General features: G+C 41.5%; 1 protein-coding gene across 2 annotated transcripts in view; it reads left to right on the forward strand.

Annotated features, from left to right (window-relative positions):
- Window positions 1–25,874, forward strand: part of numbl (NUMB like endocytic adaptor protein) — a 65,486-nt gene extending 39,612 nt beyond the window's left edge. For both annotated transcript variants that reach the window (XM_085479287.1, XM_085479286.1), the window contains exons 2-9: window positions 5,609–5,759; window positions 9,272–9,346; window positions 10,646–10,720; window positions 14,524–14,664; window positions 16,756–16,963; window positions 17,073–17,342; window positions 21,782–21,961; window positions 22,053–25,874. In XM_085479287.1, the coding sequence (XP_085335413.1) occupies window positions 5,634–5,759; window positions 9,272–9,346; window positions 10,646–10,720; window positions 14,524–14,664; window positions 16,756–16,963; window positions 17,073–17,342; window positions 21,782–21,961; window positions 22,053–23,191 (2,214 nt within the window). In that variant the 5' untranslated portion in view covers window positions 5,609–5,633 and the 3' untranslated portion in view covers window positions 23,192–25,874. The remainder of the gene's footprint in view (window positions 1–5,608; window positions 5,760–9,271; window positions 9,347–10,645; window positions 10,721–14,523; window positions 14,665–16,755; window positions 16,964–17,072; window positions 17,343–21,781; window positions 21,962–22,052) is intronic.
- The last annotated feature ends 1,112 nt before the right edge of the window (window positions 25,875–26,986 follow it).

Consider the following 26,986-nt stretch of genomic DNA (forward strand, 5'->3'; position numbering starts at 1 on the left):
AGTACTTTACTGAACATACTGAAAATCCTGCAGGGAGGGAGTTGTTTCCAGGAAGTAACAAAGGCTTAGAGACGCACAAAACACACTCTCTGTATCTGTATCCTTCTCCCTCATAAACATACATAGTCCTGCTTAGATTATTAAAACACTGCACTGCATCCCGTCCTGGGACAAACTTCAGTCTAAATACAAGTGCCCTGGTTTATGTCCGCTGCATCACACTCCTTTATACTTTAATCACACACACACACACACACCACCTGTCACTTTCAGGGAGTATGAGACACAGAGAGACATACTTGGGGATAATAGTAATGGTAGTATGTGTCAGTGTCTCTATGTGGGTCACTCAGTGTCAGTGTGTGAAGTCTGCAGGGACCACAAACTGGGTCAGTTTTTACTGCGTGTGTGCGCATCGTGTCAGCATAATGTGCCTGCACCCGATGTGTTTGCTGATTTATGCAAACATTACCTATTAGGGTAATGTTTTCATTGTTTTGGTTTGGAGCAGAAAAGCTGGCTGCCGACCCAACACCACCATATTACAATTTCTTAGCAGAGAAATTCCTTTTCAAAGGTAAATACGTAGGACTTCAGCTGTGGGATAGTATCTGCACTTATTACACTTTATACTCTTTAACACTGAAGGGAATCGTGAAGGCAGGAAAACATTCTAAGCTCATAAACTTGAGAATGCTTGCATATTGCACAAACACTATGCTAATTATGCTGCAGTCACACTTGGGAAAACGAAATTATTACGAAAGTGTGCAATGCACTTGCGATATCTTTGCCGTTGATGTGGTTGCTCTGCAGATGGTGATCGTGTCTGCAAGCACTCACAGTCAGTTAGCATTTTCAGAGTCACTTTGGTGGATCAAGACGGTCATAAAACAGCGATAAGATGGAGTTCAGATGGAGCATGGTCATCTTCTTGGGGAACCAGTCTGTCGCTCCAACTACTTGGGAATCTGTCCCAAAAATTTTTACTGCAATATCCGGAAAACCGGTGAGAGTTTTCCTAATTGCAAGGAGGTTGCTGTCCTATTTTTACTCTAGTGTGACTGAGCCAATGGGATAACATGCATGAGCTGAACTTTGTAGGGACACATCTGTGTTTAGACTAAAAAAGCTTAGGTAATATTCATGTTTTGTTGGCCGTGCTTAAAAAAAAAAGCAAGTTTAAAGAGTTATCAAAAATCCAACCATTATGCAGATCATTTCGAACTTATGTAACACAACTGACATGGCTGTTTGCAATTACAATGTGATTACTGAGTTTAGGACCAGTAATGTATGTGTTGTAATTTGTTAACCCACTGTGGAGGTTATAACCCACCCATCTTTTCAGAGTATAATACACTCTCGCTCCTGCATGCTGCTGTGGTAATAGAGACCTTTGATACTTTCCCATTCCACTATGACTTTAAAGTTGTGAGTCATACTCGCAGCTTTAGCGAAACACCTCAGCGTCTTATTTGCACAGCCAAAGAGCCAAAGCCGGACTTTAGTAGAGTGGGTACAGTGTGTCCAGATAAAGTGGTCAGCACTGTGATGACTAAGCCAAGGCAATACTCTGTTACTGCACTCACAAAGATAAACACGCTTAAACACACACACACACACACTGGAGACTTGCTCCACCTCTCTATGTCCATTCCTAGTTTCTTTGGAGCTCCACACACATATGGCTTTCCGTAATACGAGGTGGCAGTGAGTCATTGTGTGTGTGTGTGTGTGTGTGTGGTAACATCACCGCTCTCACCCCTACTCCTCTTCTTGTTTGAGCTGTGTTTTTCTTGAGCATCTGGTTGAGGAGATGTGTGAGGGAGGAGTATGTCCCATTTTGCCAAAATCTCTGGGCCGATGTTGAACACGGAACATCTGGATCAGGGAGGGACGTTACGTGTGTGTGTGTGTGTGTGTGTGTGTGTGAAAGAGAGGCATTGTGCCAAAGAAATCAATCGGAGTCACATCTGGCAGGCACAAAACGCAGCTGGACGCACAAGCAGTCTTAACACAGATCATGTGTTGTTAATACAGAGGTGAGACAAATACAAGACATTTGTAATATACATATATTCGGGAACGTGCTGTTATTACTGATAATTATAGTGAATCCCACGCACGCATGCTGTTAATAACCACCAACCATCTCACAGTTAAAATACCAACTTAAGCCGGAGCAAGATGTAAAAATTCTTTTCACCACATTTATTAGTCTGTACGCGTAGGCTAGCTCTTCACACTGAAGTCAGCCCTGTGAATCCTATTTCCTCACATTCGCATCGGCAGAGCTGCAGACGTTTAGCTTCGGGCTCGTTTTTGCGCCTGTCTCCGCATCTTTTTTGATCAAGAGGAGATCTGCAGTGTAAGTAACAGTTAAGAAGAAGGAATAGGGAGGACCAGAGTAGGAGGTCTGCTCGGGTGAAAGAAATTTCCACGACATAACATCATATGGCCGTAAGTTGTCCTGCTTGCCATCTCCCCAACAATACATTCCAGATGGCTGCAAACTCAAACACTAAACTGGGAACAACTATGTGCTTTTTTGGCACCGGGCCTCTTGTTTGTGTAGGCTACACTGAAGTGCTTACGAGTTTTGCGTGGGTTCATAAAGGGAGTGGGATTTAATTTGTGCCATTGATTTATAGATTTATTTTGATGCTCGCCAACCCACCCCCTCTGTCTGGCTCTCATCTTTTTTCCCCCCTCACTGCAGATGGTTCTAGTTTTGCAGGGCTAGGTCACAGCTATGCAACGACTTCACCATTTCAATGTTTGGCAGTTTCACGGCCCTAATGTGTCTCTCTATTATTAAATGTTTACTACCAGATAGTTTTGTTCATTTCACGCCACCGTGCACATCATGAGAAAGCCCATCAACCTGCGTTCACCTGTATTTTCATTGTAGCCTGGATGAGTTCATTTAGTGCTTTGACTTAGATGAGAAAACTGATACCAATGAATATTATCTTTCCAATAAATAATTACAGCAAGCAGCAGGTTAGTGAACGCTAAAGTTACACTAGAGAAAACAATAGAGGGAGACCAAGGCGCAGCTAAAATTATTGCAGCTGTGTGGACTGAGCTTCTCTTGAATCCAGAATAAGAAGCATCCACTCATTATATGTGATGCTGCTGTGTAAAATATGTGAAACCGTCGATGAAAACTTCATGTAGAAATTCAAAATGGAGAACTTCCTTCAGGGTCCAGGGCGTGGATCCAAGAGGAATTTTTTTTTTTTGTGTCTTATGACACGTGTGTACCAAATTTTATATATGTGTTAAATTCGTATAAGGTTTGGAATTTTAAGGGACCAATAAAATAAGTCAATTCACTCGCGACCTAACACGAGCAACATTTCAAGAGTTTTCAATCATGTTTAGGTTCTCAAATATGCAGTTAATTTTTATATTTAATATAACTGAGCAGATACCCTACTTACCATTGGATAAGCAGTTAGGTTTTTTAAAAATGTATTTACTAATGCATTTTTAAAAAATCTGCATTATTGCTGGATGTTGCTCTCTCTGACTTTCGGCCCTCATGCTTGTAGTGTACTGACCTGTGAATCTGTTAAGCTACTCTACTCCCACACAATTCCCTTTTTATTAAGACTAGACGATGGATGATGAACAGGATCATTTAGTGTATTATAACTCCAATTCTCTCACCTCAGTACTTCATTCCTCTCTTTTCCCAGTAGTTTTATCTCATATTTTCAAAAAACTTGTCCCAGTATCCTTGGTTCATTTCTGCGTCTCTCCCATGTGGTTTGCCATCGGATGCCAGTGCCATTCGCTCACTACTCCTCCCCCGCTGTCCTAGACCATATGAGGGTGTCCTGTATTCCTTACCCAGTACTTCCTTTACTGGGTCTGTTAATTTACAGGGTCCTTTTACTCATGCCAGACATGAGTTAAGCCACCCCAGCCCCCTTCTACCTCTGCTGTGAGGCGTTATGTAAAGCTCTGTAACCCCTTCGCTCACGCCCGTTCACACCTGCTGCAGCAGTGCTGGGGGCGTGCCAGCCAGGTGCCAGTCAGCTGGCACTTTTCCCACATATGAGCGGCACAAACCTCGACATGTGCGGCGAGCTGCAGATGGGCTTGTGGGTATGTTTTGTCTGTGTATGTGTGTATGAGTATCTACTCTTGGCAGATGGCACATGCCTCACATGCCAGACATGAGTAAAGCCACTTGAGCTGTTGCATTTGAATACTCTGCATTACACAGGGAGTGTGTGTGGTGCACAAGAATGGCGAATTGCAAACACACTTCCGGTACACCAGTCTTTGGCAGCATTACCATCAGGGTGGCAGCAATTATGAGAAGTGACGTGTCCGACTATATATTGAGTATAAATTTGGCCCCGTGGTGGTAGAGCTGAGAGAAGCGTTCTGCCCTTCAGTGTTGAGATCACCACTTTACATATGGACATCGTATGTCTTCAGTGTAAGATTAATGTGCTCTCTTACCCTGTAAAAGCTGGAATGCCGATTTATGGATCATCCAAATGGTAAGCGAATAAAACAAGCTCGATCTTTACTCTTATTAATCCAAGATATATGGAAGAATACGACATGAGATAAGCATTTCTAATATATTGTTATCTTATAGTAATAATTTTATGCAAGCCTTTTTTTCTAGCACTCTTCCTGGTTTGATATTGCAGATTTACAAACTGGGCCTTGCTCGTGTATCTCTAAGCAGATCCCTTATACTGTGTAGAGAAAAGAGACCAGTTGTGTTCAGAGATTGAGGACAAGAAAAACAGAATAGACTGACTGCTTAGTCCAATTTGAAACTTTTGACTTGGACAACAAGGAAGCTGATGATGCAGTTAATTTAGTCAATAAAGACAAAGGACTCAAATGAGGAAAGAGGTGTTTTTATTGTACTTCAGATGTCCTGTTGAAGCTGGGATGTGAGTGTGGAGGAATGAAAACAGTAATTTTTTTTTTAAAGCAGGTCATGTTTTGATGGCATCATGTTTCATTATGCTGGGAAATTAGCACGCGCTAAACAGGCCAGCGGGCTGAATGGTCTAATTAGGGAGCGGAGGGAGGATTGTTCACAGGAGTGGAGAGCACACATGTGTGCTGATTAGCATGCGCTCAGCATTCTTGGTGTTTCTTCGAGAGATGAAAGCGTGCCCGGTGCTTTTGTGTTCATTAATGTTCTACCTGTGCGATTTGTACAGCCTGCGTCTGAATGGAGAATCAATGGAGCATTGTGATGGGAAGTGTTTGTGGCACTGATGTACTGACTGCCTTGTTAGAGATGATTATAACTTAATGAGCTCCAGCCAATCAACGAAATCATTCCCACTTCTCTCATAATACCATATGAAATACAGGACTCTGGTTTCTCTCAAGTGGCATTTCATTCAATTATAGTTTGGCACTTTTGCATTTAAATATTTTTTTAATGTGCCTGACTATTTAATTGCTATTAAATGAATGTAATTTAAAAAAAAATATTGTTCTGTGCTTGTGGTAATGACACTCAGGTGGTTGTCATTTTTCCTTTGTTGAGTACAGAGATACTCTATGGCCTTCCAGTTTTCCGCAACTAAACTTGCATCCCTTTCTGTGTCTGCAGTACCAGGGAGCACGTGACCCCGGAGATGAACAAGCTTCGTCAGAGCCTGAGGAGGAAGAAGCCCACCTATGTGCCAGAGGCCAGCAGACCGCATCAATGGCAGGCTGACGAGGAGGCTGTACGCAAGGGCAAATGCAACTTTGCTGTTCGGGTAAGTATCTACAGTCGATATTCAGTTAATCTAAGCCTAATTAATTTATTTTCTTCTTTCTTTCTTTCTTTTAAGCTCCTAGGACCTGGCGTCCACATATGTGGACATCACATTTTTGGTTGTCTAGACCAAAGTACAAAATCTTGCTCTACAAGGGCCTGATATCCACATACGAGGCCATTATACTGCCTCTGTTTCATCAAAATTTAAAACAAATATCCTCATATGTGGCTCGCATTTTTTTTAGAAACAAAAATTAGGTTAAAAAAAAAAATCTGGTGGTTCTTTGTTTTTACATTCATCAGATCCCAATATGCCCAAATATCAAAGAGAAATTTAAAATGCATACCATGAAAGAGTTTGGGTCTTAGGAGGTTAATGTTAAGTATGAAAAAGCAAGTGAGTTAAGACTATGAGATAATAGTTAGGCAAGATCTTATGTGCTAGCAGTGATGCTGGCTAGTGGAGCTGCTCAGAGCGAGCCTCAACTAAAATAGCCTTATCACAAAAACACAAAATGAGATCACATTTTTACACAAACTGATTGTTGAACTAGACAAGATGGCACCGAATATGCCAGTAATATCAGCCATGTCCTAAATACTTTCAGCACAATCGAAAGCTATATTTACTCTCTTATAGATATCAGAGGGCGGGAAATTACCTAAAGAAAACAAAACCTTTTTTTAAAGTCAAGATGCAAACATGTTTATCTCTGTTATAATGTTGGGCTTTTAAGTGGCTATTTAATGAATTGCATTTTGCCTTTGCTTTGTTTTTAAGCCCCGGAGACTGGCCCTTATTAATAAGTAAAGTCAGTGCTGTATAAATACATTCAGCAATAAAGGGTGCACAAGATTCTCACGTAATTATCACTTTATCTTAGCAGTGCGGTCTGTTAGTTTTAATGCAAAGCTAAGCTAGTTGTTTGCTGCCACCAGCTTTTTTGAAGTCTGAATATTATCTGAATTACAAAAATAAATAAATAAATAAATAAATAAATATATATATATATGACAGACATATATGACAGAAAAAAAGTGCTGTCAGTGTTAATCTCGTTAAAATGATGTTAACGCCATAACCGCATTAACGCGGCAAATCTCTGTTAGCGAGTTAACGCGGATTGTGCCTGGGCCGGACAGCGCTAATGCGTTGACGCCGTCCAGCCCCACGCACGAGATTAATGCTGACAGCACTAATAACAATAGCATAAATCCTATTATTTCTATTTTGTTCATATTATTACAGTACCTAAAGAAAGCAAATATACTTTTTAATGTAATGCCTATGGTTAGGCTGTGTGATACAGTTCAGGATACTTTGGCTCTGACCTTTGATCTTTATAAGAACCATCAGTAGTAAAGCACTGATCCATATTCTACCTCAGTAGCTGAATGCCTCCCATGCCATAAATGCAAAAAAGGGCCGTCATTAATGGGCCAATTTACTGATAACAAGCTCCGTTCTGAGCATGTACTGTATGGCCATCCTTGAGAGCTAAAGTGATTTGTAGAAGGGCTGGAGAGAGAATGAGGGAGGGAGATGGAAACCAGAGAAAGAGGAGTGACGATGAGGTAAGGTTATAGATTACAGAGAGCACAGGAAATGACAAGGTGAGGAATGAGGGCGCACAGAGGGTAAGGAGAGACATTTTCAGATTTGAAATGAGAGATAGATAGGACCAGATAAGATAAGTGAAAGGAAAGAAAGACCGCAGACTGAATGGACCAGGAGAGAAATACAAAGCAAAAAGATAAAGGCAACAAAGAAAGCTGAGAGTATAAGAAAAGGCTTCGTGTGGGGCTGAGGCTAATGGAAAACGGTTCTGATGGTAATGGTCCAAAGAGCTAGCGATGAGATGGGCACTGAAGTGGAGCTCAGAGCTTTAGCAAGAGATGTAAGCATAAAAGCCTCTGTCTCTTTATATGTTGTTTTTACCTCCATGCTCGCTCAGCCATCTTTTTTTTTTCAGTGCTTTCTCAGTGTTTTTTAAATTATAAATGAGTCACGAACTATTAATGCCTTTTCAAAAGCATTTGAACTGTAGCTACCAAAAGAATACGTGTCAGCTCAGCTCACTGCTGAAAGAAACGTTGTTTTTGCAAACTAAAGACTGTGGGATAAAATGGCCCATTGGAAGATTTGCCTGGTGCCTCTCATACTTTACGTTATAGAGCATATGAAGCTCTAGATAACCTTACTTATGTTTTGACTTCAATTTGTGTGTAATGGTCATCATTATTTTTATTTTTTCTCTAACAACACGTCTTATTTTAGTAATATATCCAGTTAGCAAGCTAGCAAAGTAAAATAACAGCTGCCAACTGTGATAGTGTGGCAGACCAAACTATGTTAGCTCAGCCATTGTGACATTAACAATATTAGCCTGTTTGACATTTTAAAAAGAGGGCAGACACCCCCTCTTTCACAGGTAACATTGACACTAATATAATTCCTGTTGTTTACTATCACAAAATAGTCAGAGTATTTGTTAAGGCAAGTCACAAAATCTAGCTCAGCTCATAGTAAATGGTACATGGGCTGGTTCCTATATTGAACTTTTCTACTCTACTGGAGCACTCAAAGTGCTAACAATTGCTGATTTCAAGCCAGCCCACATCAGCTGATGCTTCAATTTATTGTTTGCTTTTGTCTTTTGGAAAGTCTCATAGAAGGCACTTCTTATAAGCTACTTTACATACATACCCTTGCTGCTTTCTCTGCAAGCCACTTTGCAACCTGCCTTCTTGGCATATTTTCTTTCAGTTCGTTCTTCTCATACCTTTTAAATAACTTAAATAGCTGCCAAAAACAACAAAAACTTAGTAGATGAAAATCAGTGCTATATATTTAAATGTAATGCAGAGTTGCCTACGTAACATCACAGTTGCTAATTATCCTTTTATGGACAAAGGTGAGTTGAAATTCAATGAGAATGAAGCAAAATAGTGATGGGGTGTGAGAGATGTTAAATAATCGATCCCACAAAACTTAATTTAAAACTTAATTTATCTCTGTGAAGTTCCTTTATTCAGCTCTCCCAAACCTGAGCTGTAACTAAGAACAAAAACCTTGGAAGTCCATCCTCCAACATCAGGAGTGGATATTAAAGTAAGCTCACAATCCGAGTATTAACTTTGTTTTAATATACAAATTGCACATTTGCAAATTTGCAAATTTTTAATTTTTTTGTCTCAAGGGGACCTATATATTTCACTGGCTACGTGTTAGATATCGAATTGATTTTAAACTTGTAATTACTTTAGAAGCCATACGTTATCACATCACTCCTACCTACATTATAGATTTATTCTCGGCTTATGAGCCCAGCTGCTGCCTGTGTTTCTCAGATCAGACCTTCCTGATTGTTTCCAACTGTTTTTTTTTGCGTTCACACTATTCACTCCAGCTGAATGAGTTTCATTTGCAAGAAGTTTAAATGAAGAGCCCTGGTGTATCAAACGTTAAAAGGAAAAACCTAAAACCATCTGTTTTTGTTTCGTCTGCAGTACCTGGGGTTGGTGGAGGTGGACGAGTCGAGAGGGATGCACGTATGCGAGGAGGCAGTGAAGAAGCTAAAAGTTGTGAGTAACCCACACACACTTCTAACACACACTTTTTGCTGCATTACTAAAAGTACATTTTGTTGCAGGAAGCTAGTTACAAATATGCACCCAGAGGACTTCAGAAACTTTGCAGAAACTCATTACAGACTCGGTGGCGCAAAGCCAGTGCGCCAGTGTATTGACTGAAGAAATGCACAAATGCACGCACGTTCAATACTTGTTCTTCTTGTTGTTTTCTACTTTTTTACCCCATTAATTGGTCTCTCTGGTGGGTCCTATTCCATATGTATCTGATGTCACCATAGAAAAGCAAGCAGAAAATGAAACTGGGGCGTACACATGCTCGTGTAAACACATAGTTTGCCCCCCTGGGAAGCTGGATTCGGACAGGGAGCGTGTGAACAGAGTGACTCAGACTGGCCGGTGTCAGACAGCCACACACACACAGACACACACTTGAGGTTGTAGAAAGGACAGGCGTGTACAACACAGTTTTCATGTTATTTCTCTGCTACTGCTTTTCTTGACAAACTAATATCAAACTGCACTTTTCTTTAAAATCTAGAGTACCACATTTTCAGCTTGGAATCTGCATTTTCTATCTTATCCCCAGGGAGGCATGTAACTGTATAACTTTATATAACAATTTACAGAAAATCCCTAAAACTCTTCAATTTGTTTTGCTCCATTCTCTATCAACACCAACATCTTTCTCTCTGCATTTGCTCAAGCTAAAATATTTCTCCCAGAGTTCCACTCTGGCTCCACCTCATCATTTAGCCTCTTCTTCCCTCCATCATTTGTCAGATTCTTCACCTTCATTCTTGCTCCCTCGTTCTTTTTGTCAGTGGGATTATGCAAAAATGGGGCTCCTTATCGCGTCGCTGTGGGTTTCAAAGCCATTTCCTGCAGAGCTCTGACTCTGTTTCCCTTACTCGCACACACAAACTCCGATGCGGATTCGTGTGCATGTGCACGCTCACAGATTCACACAGATTCACACACGAAGCCCTTGCTTTTTCAGTCTGTTTATTTTTAGCATGGCCCATGTTGAGCGTGTTATTAGCGCTGCCTGGTGCCCACCTCTGGCAAAATGATTCGTAGTGCCAGCTGGCACAGTTTTTAGCTGCTCCCGCCTCTCTTTTCTTAACCCTCCACTACCTCATTTATCCCAGGGATGTCATCATTTTACACAACAGCAGGCAAGAATAAAGGTGGCGTTACAGTCTCGCTCATAAGCTTCAAGTACAATTTAATACTGCTACTTGTCTATAAAGGTTTAAATGATTCAGTGCCCCATGTTCTTTGTCTTTCCAGAGCGGGAAAAAGACAGTAAAAGCAGTATTGTGGGTTTCGGCTGATGGACTCAGGGTGGTAGATGACAAAACTAAGGTAAGAAACGCTTATCTATCATGTGTCTCCTTGTTTTGTCCTTCTTTCTATCTCTCTTTTTATCTATGTTATCACTCACCTGACAGCAAGGGCACGGTGCACAGTCGTGCCTTCTTGTTGTCATGTCTACAGTCTTGTCCACACTAGTATTTTATCTGAGTCTTCAGTCTCAGCCTCTCAAGACAGGCAGAGACACAAATAACAGAGTTAGCCTGTCAAAAAGAAGATATAAAGCCCACTAATGCGCTTATTTCCCTCTAATACTTCAATTTGAAACATTTTTTCTTCTTTTTGTTGCTCTCATATTTAGTAAAGGCATGCATATGCCATCCTCAGACCACCAACAAAACTCTCATTCTGTCCTAGTTTGGTGACCCTAACAGAGGGGTCCACTGTGTATCCACTGTGTTGCTCCCAGGCTTTTTTGAGACTGTGTGTGTGTGTGTGTGTGTGTGTGTGTGTGTGTGTGTGTGTGTGTGTGGTATTTCAGAGCTGGCATATGTGACTCATGATTGCTTGCTAAAGGTGCTTAGTGGGGGAGGGAAACTCAAGTAAACACAGACGCACACATGCACTTGAGGAGTGTCTGGCGGCCAGGGAGGCCTCCTACAGTGAGTGCAGCTCGCTGTGGTTCTATTGAAAGCAGAGCACAATAAAGAGCAGCAGAGACAGTGCAGAGAGTAAGCCTGATAGAGCAGCCTCTTTCTTGCTTTACTTTTTTTTTTCTTTTAATGTGTTTAGAGGCCACACACGACCACACCTCTTCCAGTCTCTCAGTCCCACTCCTCGCCTTCTAACCTTCCTCCTTCCTATTGTCTATCTGTTCTATTGTTGTCTTTCTGTTCTTCAATTCAATTCATTTCATGTCAACTTTATTTACATAGCACCAAATTACAACAACAGTCACCTCAAAGTGATTTATATTGTAAGGTAAAGACCCTACGATAATAGAGAGATATAGGGAGACAGGATGAAAGCTACAGCCAGAGTTTAATAATAACTGCAGAGTGTAGTGTAATGATTAAATGCAGAGTGGTGTGTAAACATATAGAAAGTGAAGAAAGACACTCATTGCATCATGGGAAACCTCCAACAACCTATCTTTATTGCACCATAACTAAGGGAGGATTCAGGGTCACCTGATCCAGCCCTAACTATAAGCTTTATTAAAAAGGAAAGTTTTAAGCCTAATCTTTTAAAAGTAGAGAAGGTTTCTGTCTCCCAAATCCAAACTTGAAGCTCTTCATTGCAGTATTTTTAGCCGGAACAAATATGATATAACACAGCAGAAAAACCCTGGATGCTACCATCAGTAAATATTATCCTGTTTGCTGATAACCTCATAGTAGCTCTTTAACCTTCTAAGACCCGAACTCTTCCACGGCATGCATTTTTAATTTCTCTTTGACATTTGGGCTGATTGGGACCTGATGAATGTAAAAACAAAGAATTAGCAGATTTTTTTTTTTTTTACCTAATTTTTGTTTCTAAGAAAAATGAGAGCCACATATGAGGATATTCGTCCTCATATCCACATATGAGGATATTCATTTAAAATTTCGATAGAAGAGTAGCAGTATAATGTCCTCGTAAGTGGATATCAGGCCTTTGTAGAGCAAAATCGAGTATTTTGGTCTAAATAACCCAAAATGTGATGTCCACATATGTGGACGCCAGGTCCTAGGAGGTTAAAGTAATAAAAAACTAATAGAAAAACTAAAATAAACCTATGTATTTGTGAACCATAATCACCATATTTGTTTAAAGATTTACATTGCTGTAACTTTTGGAACTGTAGCAACTGAATAGCTTAAAGCTGAGAGAAGCCAGAAGTGAGGTTTTGGTTTTGTATAAGATTTAATTGCTATAAGTCAGCGTGTTAGCCAGCTTTAACCTTGAAGCTAAAAAACACCAATATCAGCAAAAGAGAAGAAAACGTTGGTTTTGGTGGAGTCACAAGAGGTTGTTTTCTTTTGGCTTGCACTTTTGTTTCTCTTCTACCACATTACCTAAACAACAGGTTAATTTAAAATATACCTGTGGAAAGAAAAAGCAGGCTCACTCGTCATTTATTAATAAACTCCTGAAACATACTGAACTTGCAAAAGCAAGTTCAGTATGTTTTATATTCAATAATTCATAAAATGGGTTTAAACTTACGTAGGAACATTAGGAATTCTAATTGTGCATATTAAGGTTGTCATTCAGCGCTCTACACAGGGTTTTAGCATCCTTTAGCTCAGTGTTTTTATTTTTCAGCCGGTAAAAATACTAAATTGATGGCGTCTTTTTGCTTTTATAGCAAGAAAAAGCTCTAATATTTTTAGCCAGCTGTACACGCCTTGGCCAACAACAAACAGTGTGCAGACACAGTTAACACACTGAAGCCTGTAAGAGTCAGATATTCCAGTCAGAAGATACTAGAGCCCCAAAAGAGAGAGAAAGGAGAATACTGAACTAACTGTGAGATGACCGAAACGTAATTGTCTGCAACATCTTCACAGGTTAATTACGTGTAAACTATTGATGATAATCATTAAAATAATTTAATACAAGTTTAACTTAATAACTTTTTGTTAGACAATCAGCTTTTATCACTTTCTTCCTGTTTTATTTCATTGCCTGTTCGTAATCCTTGCCATCAGCTAACCTCTGTGAATCAGCTAGTATGCTCTTATTAACAGCCCCACGAGCCTTTATCAGAACCTTTCCCACAGTCTATCAGTATACAGTGGGCTTGTGCATATGTGCGACGTGCATGACCTTCATGATAAATCACCAGCAGAAAGAAAGAGTCAAGTCTTATTCCATTCAGCAGAGTGACTCCTCCGCATAGATGACACAGCCAGAGTCACTGCCGAGCTTTATTCTTCCTTTCACTGATAGAAGGCCGTGGTCTGAGTTACCCACCCCCGCTCACCTCATTACAAATATTCCTCACAAGAGCACAGAGAATTATAAATCCCTAGAAAACACATCAGTACATAAATACAGTATTATGTGTGCGTATTAACACAGAGGAAGTCATTATACCAGTGATGAAGAAACAGACATGTCGGTCTCTGCTCAGCCTTTCACCTCAGTACCAGCATCCCCCTCCATTCACTAATTGGCCCACACTGAATAGGCTGTTATTCTTCTACTTTTTTCTCATCACATCCCTCTTTCCTTTCTTCCCTTTTCCCATCCTCATCCTCCCTCGTCTTCTCCCCTCGTCCGCCCGTCTCTTTGTTCTCTGTGACACAGCAAGGCAGGAAGGGAGTGTGTGGATGAGTGTGTGTGAATCCTCTTTCTGCCTTTTCTTCTTGCTCACGCCTCTTGTTTTTCTTCTTCTTTCTGTTTTTGGTGAGTCAAAGAGGTAAGCTGAAGGCCCCCTTTATGTACACAGAGAAAGACAGTGGCCCCATCTTAGTCTCTTCTATAGTGACTATACATGCTGAAGCCAGCTGAATAACCCTTTTATTGAAGGAAGGGCAAGTTGTGGAAACATTGCAGAGATTAAAAGAGGCTTCGGTGTCATTAGTCTCTGTCTTTGCTGTCATCAGTGGATGTGTAAATAGGTTTATGGGGGGTTGATGGGGTTAAATGAGGTTAAAAGCAGTGTGTCAAGTATTGGATCGGTCTGTGAGCTAGTGCTCCCAGTATTGAAGTGATATTTCCTGTTTTTCTTCAATTAAGCTGCAGTTAGTTTGAGACCCTTCTACCTGCTGGAACAATTCAATTGGCTTTAGTGTAATACGAGCACAGTCAAATGCAATAATCTCCTCTTACTCTGTCTAATTTCCTTTGCCTGCCTCTCTCAGGACCTCATCGTGGACCAGACCATAGAGAAGGTTTCATTCTGCGCTCCGGACCGTAACTATGACAAGGCCTTCTCCTACATCTGCAGAGATGGGACTACAAGACGATGGATGTGCCACTGCTTCATGGCTCTGAAAGACTCGGTGAGTAGACACTTCCAGATACCCTTTAGGATTTATACGGAAAAATGTCTGTGTTGCTCTAGCTTTTATATATATCAGTGCAAACAATTCTTTCATTTGTGCCCCCCCCCACCCCTCCTAAAAAAAATAGATCTTGAGGTTTACTTTCAGTATTTTAAAGGGGCTTAAAAACAGGAAGAGATTAGCAGTGGCAACAAGGGACCATAATAATTCAGCAACTTGTATCAACAACAGGTAGTAACGGGCACAGTGCAAGTTTAGTTTTTCAATATAATTTTGATCTCTGCTGTCTAAAAATGCCAGATATTTTCCACTTATGTGAAATAGTGTTTGGTAAAGTTTGGTTTAAACAAAAATAAGACTCATCTATATCATAAAGCCATTTACGCACTCTGGATTTTGTCAAGAGAATCAGGTCTGGACATACACAACTGGATAACTCCACTGCTGAATTAGGTAAAGGTGCCATCTGTATGTATATTGTATGGATATTTGTTAGGAAGCATGTATCCCCCATCAGGTAATGTCTATAGATGGCTACATGAGTGCTTTGGATGTTTCCATTTTCTTATGTAGACATACAGCATTAAGTCACACAAGATACTTGGATCCCAGTTCTAAATTTAATTTATTTACGTTGTTAAAATGTCTGGAGGGGGGTTTTCGTAGCTCTTTTTTTTAAAATAACAAATCACCGAATAAAAATAAACAGACATTTTACTGAAAATACATCTTCAGTTGTTTTTCATATATTAACACGCATTGCAATCTGTCTGTTAGATTTGTATTGTTTATTGTCATTTATGCTTAGAAATATTTAACCATATATGCTTAGAGGTGTGTAGTCGATTGTGTAGTGATAGGATGTGTGATCCTTATTAGTCTGCAAAGACTTTGTGTGCATTCCAGAATGTTCTGGCATTCACACCAACATCCTGGGAGCATGGGAGAGGTTGTACCTTCTCTTATTGTTTTATGGTAGGATAAACAAAGCTATATCTGTTTTAGTCTAAGTGCCTTTTGTTTAGATGAACTGCTGGACTTCCAGATCAGCAGGTTTAGGGAAGTCATTTATGGGGTCACACTCTGACCCCACACACACACACACACACATACTTACACAACGCACAAGCAAGGTACTCTTTGTTTGTATGTAGACGTCATATGTTAATGAACCTATGTATATTCATGTACCTCAATAAAAGAGCAGTGTTACGGGGGAGTAGATGAGAGCAACTGGGGTCGAGCGAAGGAAAGGCGTTTGTCCAGTTCTCTCCCGTGCACGAGAAACATAAAGAACTTTGCCTACTCGTGTCTTGCTTTGCTGTGTAATTAAATTATCTTGAACGTTCCAGCGAATAGGTTTAAGCTACAAACCTATCACTGTCAAAAAGGTAAACATAAACACAACCCACTCTGTGACAGGTGTCTCAAAATACAGCTGTAGCCAATTAAATGATTGTTTATGAATTTTCTCTACCTGTCGCTAAAATAGTGTCACTGGAATGACCTTGGGATAAGCCGACTGAAATTTAAAGACATCTGCGATAGAACGAGTGCTGGCATAGTATAATGTGGTTCTAAACCCCACAGTGGTTTCATCAAGTTAGACGGCGAGTTGGATTATTAATGTGGATGGAAGAGGACGCAGCACAGACCTGGGGGATTAGGAGAAGGGATTAGATAGAAGCCAGTGGAGTTATCTGCCCATTTGTGTCTCTCTCCATTTCCACCATACAATATCCATAACTGTGTGCTCATCTTAAACTGGACTCTCTGTTCTGTAATTGCCGTGGCTGTCTTTGTATAAGAAAGAAGCTAAGACAAGCAGCCAGTGTACCAGGGATGGAAAATATTAATGGCTCAGTGTAAAATGCCCTCTGAAATGATTTGCTTTCAGAGGGATAACTTACTTTGACTTTTACTGATATAAAAGTTTCTTTGCAATCCTAAAGAAACTCTATTATGCACAAATACAGAAAAAGGCATTTCAAAATATATATGATAAATCATGATGTTTTGGGACAAGGGAAAGTGTGCAAATGTGTTTTAATGCTGTTTTTCCCCCCTCTCTATTTGTTTTTGCATCAGGGGGAGAGACTGAGCCATGCAGTGGGTTGTGCCTTTGCTGCTTGCCTGGAGAGGAAGCAGCGCAGAGAGAAGGAGTGTGGTGTGACGGCTTCGTTTGATGCTAGTCGCACCTCGTTTGTGCGAGAGGGCTCCTTCCGCGCCAATTCCTCCTGCAGCCAGCAGGGCAGCAGTAGTGAGCGAGAGGACAAGCTGCAAGAGAAAAGGAAAGGTAGAAGTTTTTTTTTCTTTTTTAGCTGCATAGGCAACAATAGCACCATGATATTTACATAAAAACTGTCCTGAACAGCAGTAATTATCGTAATCCCTTCTTCTTCCAGACCAGCCCTCTATCATGCCGGCCCTTCCACCTGGCACCGCCTCCCCACCCGAGGGTGCGGCCTCCCCTATGGAGCGACCAGAACCAGGCGGGCCTCATGCCATCCCCCGCCGCCACGCGCCCATTGAACAGCTGGTGCGTCAAGGCTCATTCCGAGGATTTCCGGCCCTCAGTCAGAAGAATTCTCCCTTCAAGAGGCAGCTGTCACTCCGTCTCAATGATCTGCCATCCACACTACAACGCAAGACAGATTTCGAGACCAAGAACCCTGGTGAGTGGAAACGTTTTTGATGTTATACTGACAAATGTTGACATCTGCTGACCTCCTGACCCCAGTCCTGTTTTGATAGAGGCTGAAGTTCACAACATTGGAATGTGGGGTAGGGCGACAAAAACTACAGCGCTGTTCCTTCGAAGCATGAGTTTATATCTGTGCCCAATTCACACTTTCGTCATAATAATAAATTTGGTTTTAGTGACTGAATAATAAAGACTATGAGAAGGTAGCACGTGTTTTGATAGGTTAGTAGGTTTAGAAATGTCTAAATGTGTGTTGGATGTGTAATTTGGTAATCAAAATGATTGTTCCGCAGTCACACAAACTATATTTTTCATGCTGACATATCATTAATTTAGATGACATTCAGTGATGGCCATCATTTACAGGGCTCTAGACTAACTTTTTGCCATGGTTGCACTGGTGTGCCTAAAAATAAAATTTAGGCGCACCAGCACAAAATTTAGGCGTACAAGCACAAAAGTTAGGCGTACCCAAATTTTTAAACTGCATTACTTAACACCGCAGTTTTACATGTTCACGTTTTTTTTGATTTGTAAATGATTAACTAACAACCTTTCAAAATGATTAACTTGACACCCCCTTTGCTGCCCAAATTAACAGCAGGTCCATCAGCCCCCATAGCAATGATTTTATCCAACCAGTTACTGCACTGGTCCCCAAGAGCAGCAAATGCTTTCTTTGAGGCAGCATAAATTCCTAAACAAATTAAAAAAAAATACCATTTACTTATCAGATCAAGAGTTTACAATGCAGTCTTTTTCAGTTTGAGTTTCTATATTCATGTATTATTGCTATGTTTAATTTTCAATGATAAGAACATGCTAGATATGGTTAATTCAGTAACACGACGTAATATTATTAATCATATACATAGGCTACGTGACATGACATGGCTTACCTTGGGCATGGGCATGCTGGACCTCAATGTGTCCAATCAGTATATTCGCTGGTCTTCCTTTTTGCAAGATACGAGCGTACACAATGACACATTCTTTTGTGGCGATGTCTGTGTCTCCATCGATCAGGAAGGCCATGTATGTACTGTTCGCAATTTCCACTGACGTCTTTTTTTTCAGTGTGTCAGCGATTACGCCTATAAACTGGGCGCACGCAACATCATTGCTGTATGTGGGGTTTATGTCCAAGCCATTTTTCCTGTGAAGAGTTATTTCTGACTTGAACTTAGTAAACGGAACTTCTTCTTTTGCAATATTGTAGGCGATGTTAAACTTAATGATCATCTCGGCCTCCTCCGATGACCTGTTTACTCCTGCCTGCCGCTGAAAGGCAGTGGGGAGCGGGGACATTTTGGCAGAGCATTTATCGCGGCATATAATGTGTCTTCTCGATGCTGTATGCTTTTTCAGCGTTTCAATTCGAAACGTATTAGCACCAGTGACAAATGCTGTGTTGCCGGCCATGGTCTTTCCACACTCGCGACAATAAATGCAGTGCATCATATTGTCAGCTTGGCTGTATCTTAGCCAGGGAAACTGGTCAAGCCACTCGATTCGAAATCTATACATTTTCTCACTTTTACTTTCAGTGGACTCCGGCTGGGAGTCGATCGTATGTGGCTCATTTTCTGATGCCGTCTCCGGACCAGTGTTTGACAAAAACGGAGAGGTTGATGGCTCCGTGTCAGAGCGCTGGCTCAGAATTTTGGACTGATCAGGCCTTAACTTAACGAAAAAGTTATCAATTGTTCTTTTCATATTTTCTCAATACCAACTTCATACACTTCTGTCCTGGGCTACTCACCCTTCTCTATCTGCCCGCACTTTCAAACGTAAACACAAGTAGGTCTGCAGGAATATCTGGACCACGGCCAATCACAGAGGTCCCCGCCTCTGAGTATCTCTGATTGGTTTAGAACACGACATGGGCATAATGTGTGCCTGTTGTTGAACACACGGAGACTTTCAGGGTTGCTGAAACTTTTTTTCCGAGAAAATACTTGGTTGCACCGGTGCGACCAAGTATTTTTTTTACTTGGTCGCACCGGTGCAACCAAGTATTTTTTATTAGTCGCACCATGGAGAAATTTGGTCGCATTTGCGACCAAATTGGTCGCACTCTAGAGCCCTGATTTATCTGTTGCTTTGTCTCCTATTAGCTGAGCAGCATGTTAAGCACCACCTTTTTAATTGTTAGACTGACTGCACCATTACTGAAAGTGCACCAATTATAGTAACAAAGGTGTCTAATTTAGAGCTTTTGTGTGAAAGGGGAAGATCCAAAAGTACACTAATGTTTTAGGATACATAGAAAGTTAACTATTTAAGCTATTCTCTGTATGATGTGGAATAACCATGAATTCGTTTCACCATTAGTTTTCTTTAAATCAGTATTAAAGCTACTAATATACTTACTAATGGATCAGTAGCAGGATGGAGGTTTCACAGGCAGTTAAGGATACAACATTGAAAAAAATAATGGCAACAAAATAAATATTTTGTAGTGGTAATAGACAATAAACTATGTTTATAGCAGAAGGATTTATGATATTAACATGTAGATGCTAAAGACTAATATTAGGCTAACTTCATTCACACTTCATTTTTCTGGAGATGATTTAACCACACTTAATTTACACATGGCATCAAAATACCTCTCAGATACTCACAGGAAAATCAGGCGGGATGTCACTCTTCAAGAAGGAATGGTATCTTTTTTTTTAAAGGTACTGCAAACCCCACATTTCCAAGTAATTATTTGTTATTCCAAAGAAGTCAAAGAACATGACTACTGCCTCTACAAACTATCTGCACACGGGGCTGTATTCCACTTGCGTCATGGTTGTTTGTTGGAGGGTTATTACATTTTCCATTTGGCTTGAGCGTGACATCACTGACCCCTGACTGTACACGTCTGAGTAATCATATTACAGAATAAATCATCCGCAGATCTTAGGTGAATTTACATTCATGTTTTCGTGGTGGAGCAGGTGTAATCCTGTTTTTTTCATTTTAATGCTTACCTTCCACTGAATACTTGACAAGGAAAAAAAGAAGCAGTTATGTGAAGTGCTGTTATTATTGCGATAAGTGACAACGCTGACAGCTGCTGCCTGTGCAACTTTGGGAGCGCTTGGCTTTTTTTAAGGGCAATTAAACATAACTGATTTAGCCCAGACAGGTTGCATAAAAAGAAATACACAGTCCCCCCACCCCCCACCCATTCTCTGTGGTGCAACAGGATCAGAGTGCTCAGTAGCAAGGCTGATTACAGTCATTAGAAGAGATGAGAGAGAGTTTTTGATATGACTGGAATACTAAACCACAACAGCCACTCTCATTCACTATATAGTCCATCCTTTTATTTCCATTTCCCATTCGCCAGTGACTGTTACCGTATCCAGGTTGGTGGATATGTTGTTATTTGAAGCTTTAAAGCTTTTTGGAGGCGTGTCATGAAGTAAAAGTGGACCAGCTAAAAGGTCCTCAATTTCCCAAAGTGTCCTCATTTCAGTGGTCTTGGAGGCACAAACTAGTCCCCACATAGACATATAGACAGGTACACACACACACGCAGATAAAACCTAAATGGTCTCAGCCAATTCGTCTGCCTGCCTTCTCCCTTGTGACTCCCTGTACAATGTGCGTATTGATTTATGCGGTCAATCAGCTGTCCTGTTTAGCCTTCAGCTACTATTCTACCAGCCCTTGAACCTGCCACTGCACTGAGGAAAACACAGAGAATAGGCACACATGTGAAGTGCTTAAAGTACCTCTGAACTCTGAGAGGCACTGACAAGAGCAGGGGGGGAAAGGGATCACAGGGCTGGTCTTTGTGGAACAAAGGACAGAGAAATCTTTGAAGGGAGACCTTACACATGCCTCCAGCGCCCTCTGCGCCCTCCAGTATAATTCAAGGCTTGTAGCCATACAATGCAGACAGTTAAGAGAGATATACATGTATTAGAAGAATGGATTTGAATGGCACACCAGTGCGATTTGCTACACAATGGGCCCATCTGTTGTAAACATGTATTTCTCTTTACTTGAATCCCACTCCTGTATTCTTGAATCTGTCTATGTATTCATATTATGAAAGTACAATGTGAAAGAACTCTAACAGGAAGGACGAGGAAAAAACACAAGCATCATTTCTCTGAGGTTGTGAGGGAGGCTCAGGAGACTATGAGGAAGGAATTTTATCTATTTATATCTGCAGTCAGTGGTTTAACCCATGGTTGATGTAAGAAACTTGTATTTTGTTGCTTTTTAGGTCAAACAGTGGCGAGCATCAAAGTATTTAAATGCTCTAGTTTTATGCTTTTGATGCTAACTAGGTCTGTTCAACAATTGTGTATTCCATCTCTTCTTTTCATGCTTTACTCTTTGTCTCATTTCTTTCTCTCTCCTTCCCCACCTCCCCCTCGTGTGTCCTTATCTTGCTAATACCAGAGATGGATATGGGATTGCCTGGTGAGGGAGACAGCAGTATAAATGCTCTGTGTAGCCAGATCAACACCTCGTTCACCAAACCATCAGACGAGCTCTTCTCCAACCCTTCCTTGTCTGCAAATGGCCCGCCAACCGGCACCGTGCCCCCTGTTCTGCCTCCTCCACCTGCGCCAATGCAAGGTAAGATGAGACTATAATAGATCAATATTAGTTTTGAATTATAACAAGTGGTGGGCAAGTTTAAGTAAAACTTTTACTCCATCACTTCTAGCCACCTCCTCATGGGTACAGGCGGAAGCTCCTCTCCACTCTCCTCCTCCGGTTTCTGTGGCGATGCAAATGCAAAGTGGCCACAAACGCACGCCATCTGAGGCTGAGAGATGGTTGGAGGAGGTCTCCAAGGCTGTGAAGGCCCAACAGACACCTCCTCCCGGCCCCGCCATCCCCACCATCCCCGGACCTCCCTCCATCTCCAGTCATCAGATGTCCAGTCAGGCAGCCATGTCAGCTGCCCCAGTGTCCACTGTGCCCATGTCCAAACCTCTTATTTCCGGCCCCTCTGCTCTTTCAGGTCAGGCTCCGATGCCCCTCCCACCAATGTCGATATCATCAGTTCCTCTAATACCTGGACCTCCAGTTTCAGGTCCCCCTATGTCTCTTCCGTCCATGTCCATACCCACCATGTCAGGGCCAAGCATGTCTGGAGCCCCCATGATCCAGCCCTCCCTCCCTGGACCTCCAGGCTCACTTCCAAGCTCCATGCAACCGTTCCCTTTGGCTTTTGATAACACTCCAGCCCCTGTGGGAATGTTTGCCAGTCAGCCTGTCCAACCTGCTTTTGTGCCCATGCAGACCTACATGCCAGGTCTAGCAAGCAGTATGACCTATCCCAATGCCAGTGTGCCTGTGGTAGGCATCACACCATCGCAAATGGTGGCCAACGTCTTCTGCACTGCCACAGGCTCGTCGGGCACAGGCAGCTCTATGGGCTCGGCTGGAGGAGGAGGACCCAAGGTGGGGACGCTTGGAGCAGTCGGGCAAGCCCATTCCTATCCAGTCCCACCTAGTGCCGTTGGCCACTCTGCAGGTTTTTCAACACCTCCATTTTCATCCACTCCACCTTTATCAACAGCCATTAATGGCCTTGCACCGCACAGCAGCACCACAGTGGCCCTCCAAAATGGGACCTCCAGCACTAGTGGAAATTGTGGCACTAGTAGCAGCTGGCCGCCAGAGGGCAGCCAGCTAACAGCTCCGGTGGTTGATTCCCAAGAGGATGACCGTTTTGAGGCCAAGTGGGCAGCCTTGGAGACAAAACCAGCAGCTCAGCAGCCTGGGAACAAGGCATCAGCTGCGACAGCCAACCCATTTTCCAACAATCTGCAAAAGACTTTTGAGATTGAGCTCTAAGACAGACTTGGCCTCCCAAAGCTGTAGCACTCATCCTGGAGTTAAAGCCTCGGGACGCCAGGCACTAATTCCAGCATCTTTGCTTAGAATGGGATGGAGGTCCTTACATTTAGCCTAGGATCCAACCTGTGGCAGCCTAGCAACTTGCTGAATGCCCTCATAGGAGCCTACAATGATCTTGCTTTCTTCATGCTCCAATGAAACATAGAGTAACTTAGCAGCTTGCTGGACTGTAATCTGAGGATCAGGTCTCTAGCTCTCTAGACTTGATGGACTAAATCCTTTCACTCCACCTGCTACCTGCCTCTCCTCCATGCTTTCTCTTCTCACTTCTGGCTTTAATTTACCTGCTGGAAGTCCCCAGATGTACTGCACGTGCCCCCTCCAAGTACAGTGTTGAGGGGATGAAATGCAGTTTAGTACTTTTTTTCTTTGAAAAGGGGACTCCACTCAGATGCATTCCAATCCCATGTTTCTTGGCAATTTTACTTGATTTTGGTGGAGACTTTAGCAAATGTGGTTATGTGACAAGATACGTGGAGAAGCAGAGCAGTGACCTGTTGACCGATGAACAGACTGACGCTGATCTTAGCAAAGCACAGCAGAAGTTCAGACACCTGAAAGGACTAGTCAATGACGTGAGACTCAACCCTACGAATCCAAAAGGAGTTACTGACCAATAGTAGAGATTTATGGCCAAAAGTATTTTATTTATTGTATTTTATTTTTTATTTTAACAGGTTATATGTACTTAAAAATCTAAATCTCAAAGCAGTGTTTCAGGAGCATGTTGTTTTTTTATTTCTATCCCCTATATTTATTTTTGTTGAATCATAAAGAGTAGGTAAAACTACAGGTAGCAGGTTGTAAACAGTTGAAGGTAAGCACTGTGGGAAACTGAATCATGTAACAGGAACCAAATAACCAGGGCATACAGTAATGTGACATGTGAGACAAGTGTGTATATAGCGGCATGTTTCTTCCACCCGTTAGCCGTCAAATAAATATGCTCCACTGCTGCTGCCGAGGCCAGCTGAGTCTGTATGGCTTCACTTTGGTATTGTTGCCCATTTCTGTTGCTAATGCCTAATTTAAAGGGCACTGGGACTTGAAAAATGTCTTCAGGATATCCAGCACACAGACACTCTGGACAATACAGCACAACAGTCCTTTGGACTCCATCTTCACCGGACAAACCCAAGGAACTTTAATAACTCAGTGGATTTAAAAAAAGTAAAACTCTGCAACACTGTGCAACTGGTTGGTGGAAAAAGATGCACTACATTCTAACATTCAGAAGTCCTTTTATGTGTTCAAACACAGGGTAAAGTCTCATCATGTACAGTATGATTGTGTATTCACCTCTACTGCACTGCTGTGACGCAGCAGGGCTACACTCACAACTGATTTCTGGACTGTAGGAGAAGAGAAACACGAGCAGATATCGATTCAGGCGTGTGGGCTGAAAAAAAAGAAAAACAAAACTGGAAGGGTTTCTGATGTCGAAATATTAGGGACAACAAAGATTCAGTTGATTACCAGAGGGGGAAAAAAAACAGCGGAGAGGAAAGATGAAGGATAAGCTGTATGTGAGAGGATGTTGCTACTGTATACCTTTTAAAGAATGGGATGGAGGAAGTCTGAAGGAAGGAAAATCAGATGTGCGTAAAAAAAACTAAACAAAACAACCCAAGATAAAAGCAAGAGGCAGTTTGCGTGAAAACACGTCGAACAAAGACACATTCATCACCCACGACACAAGCACTGTCTGCCATCTTTGTGTTCCTCAAGGTCAAGCCGCTTTCATTTCAGCATCCTATTCCTCGTCTCTTAAAACCTCAAGAAAACAACACTTCTTAATCATGTGAATTTATGAAAACAATGTTGCTTATTATTATAACTGCAGCCTCATAAACAAGGTTTTTCTCAAACTGTGCGCAACTCCTTATATAGCTAAAACTCCAGTACTGTCAGCAGAGCCTTCAGTGTTTGTCCAAAAGATGCAACCTTACTAAAAGTTCAAGCAGGCCTGTGTAATGAAGGGCTTTTCCATGGGTTACTTCTCTATGTTATTTAAACTACAATCTGACCACAGATGCTCCTGCTATGTTCCTTAGGAACTGAATTGTGTTTGGATATATGGACTGCCACTGATTAGATTTCCTGCTCATTAACTCCCTAGAGCTTAATTAGCTTGTTTGGTCTCTTCCTGTGGCCGGCTTTTCAGAGAACCTAAATTTACATGCCACTGGCCTAATTTACACCACCTCGGCTCCTCCCAGGTTTTACCCCTTTGTTTTCTGATGACTTGATATATCTTCCCCACAGAAAAAAAATCCAATCCGCTCCCTCTCTCTACAAAAACAAATCCGATTCCCTCATGAGATCGATGCTTTTATTTTGTTTAAAATCGTTTGGGGTTTTTTTGCCCTCAACTCTTGTTTGCACGCTCCCCCCCAAAAATGGTAAATGTAGGTTAATTGTGTTCCGCGTTAAAGCAAACTAAATGACCTCATAAACTTGATTGTAAAACCATAGTTTAGTGATGGTAACAAAGCAAAACCAGTGGAGTTTATTTTTAATCTTTATTTACAGAATTTTTGTATTTAAACCAACATATTTGTATTGTAATTACATTGTACAAAAGATAAATAAAGTAATATAATATTACACCTGCTTGTGATTTCTGGGTAGTGATTGTGGTTTTCTTTTTACCCCATTTTTTGACTCATTTCTTTTCAGACATTTCCCATCCTTCAGCTGATCTTTTATGCTTAACCCCAAGCAAAGCTGCGTTCTCTTTCTTCTGTTATTATCATTCTGGCTCATACTTGTCGGCTTCGTTGCTGTGCTTTTTCATCAGCTGGATTTAAATGGGTTAAACACTTTTCCCTGGATGTTCTTAAACCACAGTAGAAACCCTTCAAGCGAGCCGATTTAGAGCAGTTATGCTGACATGTTGGATAGTCCTCACCGGCATTTATCTGGGAAGATCATTACGGCTCTCATATCTGCTGGCTATATATGTAACAGTCAGGAGATTGGTAGTGCAGTGCTGCAGACGAAGAGTGAAAAACACCTTTATATGTAACTAAATAAAATGTTATGTCTTGCTTGTTTAAAGCAAAGATTATGGTCATTTACAGCTCCACACAGCAGCATTGCATAATTCACAGATTGAAATAATCCATATTTATCTTACACGAGGCTTTCATGCTGCCCTTCAGTTCGTCCCACCGTCTGAACCACAATGGATGAACTGAAGCTTTCAAGCCAGCTTTGTTCTGATTGGATGGCCCTTGCAAGCAGGCTTGAACATCAGGTGGGTGGAGCTTGTGTTTATAGTCAGAGCTATGTGCCCAAGATGGCCATATTAAGGATACTTGCAAGGTCCACTCTGTAGAGAAAAGGAACCGTAAAAAAGTGAATTTTTGGTTTTAAGGTGGGAAATCACCGCTGGATAACTAAGAATTTTAAGAAAAAAAAATTTTTCTTTTTGAACATTGGATAAAAGGTGGGCTCCCTCTTCCCTGCCCGTCTTTGTGCTGTGCAAACCACAGTCAGCAGCAACTTCTGGCTGTAGCTTCATGTTTGGCAGACATGAGCGAAAGCGGTTTGAAGGGTAATATAATACTTAGTCCCAAAGACGGACAAAAAGGAATGTGGCTGCCGACAGGTTGAAACAGCTGACAGCACATAGCCTTATTATACTTCCATTAATCTCCTTTTTTGTTACTTTCCTCTCTAACTAAACATCCTACTCGTGACTAAACTGCTGTCTAATAAGCGCTGTCC

The sequence above is a fragment of the Copadichromis virginalis genome, linkage group LG14, assembly GCF_057382275.1.
Source record: "Copadichromis virginalis isolate Kocher_CV1m ecotype Utaka linkage group LG14, C_Virginalis_male_GT1.1, whole genome shotgun sequence".
In the NCBI taxonomy this organism is placed as follows: Eukaryota; Metazoa; Chordata; class Actinopteri; order Cichliformes; family Cichlidae; genus Copadichromis; species Copadichromis virginalis.